At 50.2% G+C, this 7,500-nt stretch overlaps 1 protein-coding gene across 1 annotated transcript in view; it reads left to right on the top strand.

The window, feature by feature from the left end:
* Nucleotides 1-7,238, top strand: part of LOC308128336 (dachshund homolog 2-like) — a gene marked incomplete at both ends in the record, with an annotated part of 19,701 nt that extends 12,463 nt beyond the window's left edge. Inside the window, 4 exons of the mRNA XM_080494042.1 lie at nucleotides 3,507-3,719; nucleotides 5,661-5,830; nucleotides 6,029-6,134; nucleotides 7,164-7,238. Coding sequence (XP_080350168.1) covers nucleotides 3,507-3,719; nucleotides 5,661-5,830; nucleotides 6,029-6,134; nucleotides 7,164-7,238 — 564 coding nt within the window. The remainder of the gene's footprint in view (nucleotides 1-3,506; nucleotides 3,720-5,660; nucleotides 5,831-6,028; nucleotides 6,135-7,163) is intronic.
* Nucleotides 7,239-7,500: the final 262 nt, after the last annotated feature.

Here is a 7,500-nt window from a genome sequence, read left to right as displayed (position 1 = left end):
GCAAAATAAGAACAAAAGTTGAAAGATGACTCACTAAAATGTCATTTCTTTTTGACAAAATTCATATTTCATTCAATTATTTCAACATTTTTAACCTCTTACTGCTTCTTAGGTTGAGAAAAGCTTTTAAAATAATTAAAACACGTTAAAAAAAAAGTCTAAATGTAAAAACTAGACCATGTTAAAGCTTCAATGATCAGAAAACTTGTGATTTTAGATGTTTGTCATGTCGATAAATCTGCTAAAACATTCATTTCATTAAAATAACTCACTAAAATGAGATTTTCTCCGTCACAATTCACATTTTTTTTCCAATTATTCCCTGATATTTAACCTCTTAATGCTTCTTAAAGTGACAAAAACAATTAAAACAAAAGGGAGGATCTTCCAGAGGTGACGGGGGGGGGTTCTGTAGAGTGACCCGGGTTCCGGTCCACAGACGTGTTCTCCAGAGGTGACGGGGGGGGGGGGGGGGGGGAGGTTCTGTAGAGTGACCCGGGTTCCGGTCCACAGACGTGTTCTCCAGAGGTGACGTGTAGAGGAGAGGTTCTGTAGAGTGACCCGGGTTCCGGTCCACAGACGTGTTCTCCAGAGGTTACGGGGGGGGGGGGGGGGGGGTTCTGTAGAGTGACCCGGGTTCCGGTCCACAGACGTGTTCTCCAGAGGTGACGTGTAGAAGCAGAACTCCGCTCGCACTCAATCTGCGCCGCTGAATTATTGACGAGACGGAAAACAAAAAAGAGGAGAAAAGAAAGGCGAGAGCGTGCGTTCCTCTCCTCCTTCCACTTCCCTCCCTTTTTCTCCAGCTGACCTGGCAGACGGGCCGATAGAGTTTCTCCTCGTTTTCATCCCCACTTTGCTTCCTTCTCTTTGTCGCTTCTTTGTGGCGGCGGCCTGGGAACCTGCGGCGGACAATGAGGGGAGGAAGAGGAGGAAGAGGAGGAGGAAGGAGAGGAGATATTTAGGGCGAGAGGGAAAAGGGAGGATGCTGTGTGAGGTGGAAGTGTATCACTTTCAGTCTCTTTAAAGAAAAGGGAAGAATGAGAGGAGGAGGAGGAGGAGGAGGAGGAGAGGAGGGAAACTGGATCAGCGTGAGGAGAAAGAAAAGAATAAAAATCACTTTTATTTTTATTTTATTTTATTTTATTGGAAAAAGAAAATGGCCGAGTTCCGTTCTTCTCTCACTGTGACGAGTTGTGAACGAAGGATTTGGGTCAATAAATACATGAAAAAACTAAAAGTACAAATATCTAAATAAATACTCTCAAGCACCCGGGGAAATATAAATACCACTGATTAATAAATAAATAGATAAATAAATAGAGGGAGGGAGGGTGGGCAGGAAAGGTGAGGGAGGAGGGTGGGATAGAGGGAAAGGTGAGGAAGGAGGGAGGGATATAGGGAGGGAGGGTGGGAGGGAAAGGTGAGGGAAGAGGGTGGGATAGAGGGAGGGAGGGAAAGAGGGTGGGAGGGAGGGAAAGGTGAGGAAGGAGGGAGGGAAAGAGGGAGGGGGGAGGGAAAGGTGAGGAAGGAGGGAGGGAAAGAGGGAGGGAGGGAGGGAAAGGTGAGGAAGGAGGGAGGGATATAGGGAGGGAGGGAGGGAGGGAAAGAGGGAAAGGTGAGGAGGGAGGGTGGGAAAGAGGGAGGGAGGGAGGGAGGGAAAGAGGGAAAGGTGAGGAGGGAGGGTGGGAAAGAGGGAGGGAAAGGTGAGGAAGGAGGGAAAAGAAGATGGGAGGGAGAGATAGAGGGAGGGGGAATATATGGAGGGGTGGAGAGAGAGAGAGAGGAAGGGAGTGATGGAGGTAAAGGTGAGGAAGGGATGGAGAGATAGAGGGAGAAAGAGACAGAGGGGTGGAGAGAGAGAGAGAGAGGGAGGGAGTGATGGAGGTAAAGGTGAGGAAGTGGTATAAAAGTGAGGATAACCTGGAGAGAGGAACGACAAAACTGAAGAAGAGAGAGAGAGAGAACATCTGCCCATCTGTTTATACTTCTTCTCTTTTCCCCGGTGTGGATGGAAGAGGGGATGAGGCCCAGCTGTCATCACACACACACACACACACACACACACACACACACACACACACACACACACACACACACACACACACACACTGCGCAGGAGAATCAGTGGGCAATAATAGAGAGAGACGGTTGCTAATTCAAACTAATGGAGGGAGATGAAGATGGATGAGAGAGGGAGGAGGAGGAGGAGGAGGGGAGGTAGAAGAGAGGAGGAGGAGGAGGGGGAGGAAGAGAGGAGGAGGAGGAGGAGGAGGGGGAGGTAGGTAGAAGAGAGGAGGAGGAGGAGGGGGAGGAAGAGAGGGGGGAGGGGGAGGAAGAGAGCTTTGATCTAAACCTAAAGTTTTTCTGTCTCTGATGTTTCTCTCATGTCGGGTCACCAGTGATGTCATAGTGAGTTTCTTTGCACACGACAACCGTGATCAGCTTCTGAAAACACAACTTTTGGAAAATGCTCCCTGTAAACGAGGGGAAGTGCAACTTTTGGAAAACGCTCCAGCTCAGTGAAAAAGCATTTTGAAAATGCTCTGTCTCCGTGGAAATGGAGGGAAAACGCAACTTTTTGAAAACAGTTCTCCTCTATCTCCATGGAAACGAGGGAAAGTGCAACTTTTGAAAACATTTTGACTTTCTCTCTGTGGAAATGGGAAAAACGCAACTTTTAGAAAAAGCTCCAACTCCGTCTCTGTCAAGACAAGGGAACACGCAACCTTTTGACAACGCTCCGTCTCCGTGGAAATGGGGCAAAACGCAACTTTTTGAAAATGCTCCATCTCCGTAGAAATAAGTGAAAATGCAACTTTTTGACAATGCTCTGTGGCCGTGGAAATGGGGAAAAACGCAACTCTTTGAAAACAGTTCAGCTCCATCGCCATGGAAACGAGGGAAGCGCAACTTTTGAAAACATTTTGACGTTCTCTCTGTGGAAATGGGCAAAACGCAACTTTTCGAAGAGGCCCCAACCCCATATCTGCCAAGGCAAGGAACACGCAACTTTTTGAAAACACCCCGACTCTGCGTGGAAACGGGGGAAAGAGTCACCAACTAGTGGCCGAACATGTGAACTACATCTTGTTCAGCGTTTCTGCCTTCGCCGTGGAAATCGATATCGTTCTCGTGTGTTTTCTCTGGAGCGTCCGGGCCGAGCGTCCGGGCCGTGCGTCCGGGCCGAGCGTCCGGGCCGAGCGTCCGGGCCGTGCGTCCGGGCCGTGCGTCCGGGCCGAGCGTCCGGGCCGTGCGTCCGGGCCGAGCGTCCGGGCCGAGCGTCCGGGCCGAGCGTCCGGGCCGTGCGTCCGGGCCGTGCGTCCGGGCCGAGCGTCCGGGCCGTGCGTCCGGGCCGAGCGTCCGGGCCGTGCGTCCGGGCCGTGCGTCCGGGCTGAGCTTCTCTGGTTTCCTGTGACGACGTCCAGTAAACAAAACAGATGTTTTTGTTTGGATGTTGGTGTGACGCTCCAGCGGGGGTCTAAACGTCTCCGTCTCGTTCCCAGGAGGAAGTGAGTGTTCCTGGGACAAGGAGCGCCTGACCAGCCCCCCTGCTGGAGCCCACAGCGGAGGAGTGGGAGGAGGTGGGGGGGCTCCGCCTTTGGGGGGAGGAGGAGGAGGAGGAGGGGGTGTGGCAGCGGGAGGCGCCGGGAGGGGGCCCGCCTTAGGAGCCGTCAATCAACAGCAACTCCAGCAGCAGCAGCAGCTACTGGCTAACAGTGAGTACAGTGTGTGTGTGTGTGTGTGTGTGTGTGTGTGTGTGTGTGTGTGTGTGTGTGTGTGTGTGTGTGTGTGTGTGTGTGTGTGTGTGTGTTTAAAAGGTGGCAATATTTGTTAATGTACGCCATTTAATCTGTTCCCATCTCCTGTATTAACACTCTGCCGGGATTAATCAGCACACACTCTACTAAATGACTCAATTCATCAACACCACACACACACACACACACACACACACACACACACCCACACTCACACACACACACCGAACACTCCCATTGATTATTCGATCACTTCGGTCGTCACGACAACAGCAATCAGTGTTATTGTTTCATTGCAATGAAAGCGTGTGTGTGTGTGTGTGTGTGTGTGTGTGTGTGTGTGTGTGTGTGTGTGTGTGTGTGTGTGTGTGTGTGTGTGTGTGTGTGTGTGTGTGTGTGTGTGTGTGTGTGTGTGTGTGTGTGTGTGTGTGTGTGTGTGTGTGTGTGTGCAGTTAGGGTCAAAGGTCAAGGTCTCACTTTTGGGGGAGAGTTAATGGGATCGGCCAAAATGTGCCGGGATGAAGGGAAAAAAGATGGAGATATGACATTGTTTTTAAAAAGAGGGAGGAAGAGGAGGAAGAGGGGGAAGAGGAGGAAGAGGGGGAAGAGGGTGATAGTTTGAGGAGGAAAAACAACAATGAGTGGAAGACGAAAGAAAACAAGACGTGAACCTTCACTTTCTTTCTGCTCGTCACGCGTGAACACTTGGACCTCCATATTTCTCCTTCCTCCTCCTCCTCTTTCATCCTCCTCTTTCTCCTCATCCTTCATCCTCCTCTTTCTCCTCCTCTCTCTACTGATTGGTTTTACTGGAGGCACTGAGATGACACCTCTCTCTCTCTCTCTCTCTCTCTCTCGCTCGCTCTCGCTCGCTCTCAAAGGTTAAGTTCAACAGGAGTTCACAGACACGATAACATCCAGTCCTCTCTCTTGGCTGGTTGGTTTACTGGTCGGTCGGTTGGTTGGATGTTTGGCTGGTTGGTTTACTGGTCGGTCGGTTGGTTGGTTGGATATTTGGCTGGTTGGTTGGATGTTTGGCTGGTTGGTTGGATGTTTGGCTGGTTGGTTTACTGGTCGGTCGGTTGGTTGGTTGGATATTTGGCTGGTTGGTTGGTTGGTTGGATGTTTGGCTGGTTGGTTGGTTGGTTGGATGTTTGGCTGGTTGGTTTACTGGTCGGTCGGTTGGTTGGATGTTTGGCTGGCTGGTTGGTTGGTTGGTTGGATGTTTGGCTGGTTGGTTGGATGTTTGGCTGGTTGGTTTACTGGTCGGTCGGTTGGTTGGTTGGATATTTGGCTGGTTGGTTGGTTGGTTGGATGTTTGGCTGGTTGGTTTACTGGTCGGTCGGTTGGTTGGATGTTTGGCTGGCTGGTTGGTTGGTTGGATGTTTGGCTGGTCGGTCGGTTGGTTGGATGTTTGGCTGGTTGGATGTTTGGCTGGTCGGTCGGTTGGTTGGATGTTTAGCTGGTTGGATGATAGGCTGGTCGGTCGGTTGGTTGGATGTTTGGCTGGTTGGTTGGTTGGATGTTTGGCTGGTTGGTTGGTTGGCTGGTCGGTCGGTCGGTCGGTTGGTTGGTTGGATGATAGGCTGGTTGGTTGGTTGGATGTTTGGCTGGTTGGATGTTTGGCTGGTTGGTTGGTTGGATGTTTGGCTGGTTGGTTGGTTGGATGTTTGGCTGGTTGGATGTTTGGTTGGTTGGCTGGTCGGTCGGTCGGTTGGTTGGATGATAGGCTGGTTGGATGTTTGGCTGGTTGGATGTTTGGTTGGTTGGATGTTTGGTTGGTTGGAGGTTTGGTTGGTTGGAGGTTTGGCTGGTTGGTTGGTTGGATGATAGGCTGGATGACAGTCATGACCCAGTGACAGTTTGTGTACATCCACAGTGTCTCTCCGTCTCTCCCAGGGTTGGACCTGCCCTTCATGATGATGCCCCACCCTCTGCTGCCCATGGGTCTGCCCCCGGCCTCCGTCGCCATGGCGATGTCTCAGATGAACCACCTCAACACCATCGCCAACATGGCCGCCGCAGCCCAGCAGATACACACCCACGTACACCGCGCGCCCGTCATCAAGGTAAACCTCTTCCAGCTTTTAACGTCCTTCTCTAAACCGCAGAGGGTCGCAGTACCCTGAGGAACCCTGAGGAACCCCGAGGAACCCCGAGGAACCCTGAGGAACTCCTCGGTGAAGAACCAAAGACCAGAGCGACTTTGGCAGTAGAACCTTCTGATTCATCGACTGATTCTTCCGTGTCCCTCTGTTTCCCCTCAGGAGCGAGTGTGTGACAGTCCGTCTCTGTCTCCGTCTGTGGACGAGACCAACACTCCTCTACAGTCGCAGCCCAGCAGCTCCGCCTCCAGCTCACCTGAGAGACTGGGTACAGATTACAGAGCATCTTCCTCCTCTAACATCCAGACTATAGAGCACCTTCCTCCTCTAACATCCAGATTATAGAGCACCTTCCTCCTCTAACATCCAGACTATAGAGCACCTTCCTCCTCTAACATCCAGATTATAGAGCATCGTCCTCCTCTAACATCCAGATTATAGAGCACCGCCCTCCTCTAACATCCAGATTATAGAGCACCTTCCTCCTCTAACATCCAGACTATAGAGCACCTTCCTCCTCTAACATCCAGACTATAGAGCACCTTCCTCCTCTAACATCCAGATTATAGAGCATCGTCCTCCTCTAACATCCAGATTATAGAGCACCGCCCTCCTCTAACATCCAGATTATAGAGCATCGTCCTCCTCTAACATCCAGGTTATAGAGCACCTTCCTCCTCTAACATCCAGACTATAGAGCACCTTCCTCCTCTAACATCCAGATTATAGAGCATCTTCCTCCACTAATCCAGACTATAGAGCATTTTCCTCCTCTAACATCCAGACTATAGAACACCTTCCTCCTCTAACATCCAGATTATAGAGCACCGTCCTCCTCTAACATCCAGGTTATAGAGCACCGCCCTCCTCTAACATCCAGATTATAGAGCACCCCCTCCAATCCAGATTATAGAGCATCTTCCACCTCTTGCGCCCTGATTATAGAGCATCTTCCTCCACTAATCCAGATTATAGAGCATCTTCCTCCACTAATCCAGACTATAGAGCACCTTCCCCCTCTAATCCAGATTATCGAGCATCTTCCTCTTCTTACACCCAGATTAGAGAGCATCTTCCCCCTCTAATCCAGATTATCGAGCATCTTCCTCCTCTTACATCCAGATTATAGAGCATCTTCATCCACTAATCCAGATTATAGAGCAGTTTCCTCCTCTATCTTCTGCTGAATATGATGAGTAGATTGATCATTAGTAGATTTTAGATAATATAATAGTAATAAGAGAATATCAGTTACTTTTATATCTAGTTACTATGTATTTGTATTTTCTCGCGACAGGACTGGTGTCGGCCGACATGGACGTCGCGCTGACCAACTCCACCCCGTCCATCAAGAAAATAACCAAGGACAAAGGTTGGCTGGACCACACACACACACACACACACACACACACACACACACACACACACACACACACACACACACACACACACACACACACACACACACACACACACACACACACACACACACACACACACACACACACACACACACACACACACACACACACGAATGAGGATGTTCCATTACCCACCTTAATCTAAACCCTCACCCATTTCCTTTTGACAACTGATAAATTGTCCTCACTTAGGAGGGTTTTCCTCGCTCACTG

Source organism: Lipophrys pholis (assembly GCF_963383615.2).
Source record: "Lipophrys pholis genome assembly, contig: SCAFFOLD_596, whole genome shotgun sequence".
NCBI classification, from domain to species: Eukaryota; Metazoa; Chordata; class Actinopteri; order Blenniiformes; family Blenniidae; genus Lipophrys; species Lipophrys pholis.
The sequence above is the reverse complement of the archived record's forward strand: the minus strand, read 5'-3'. Positions and strand labels throughout refer to the sequence as shown.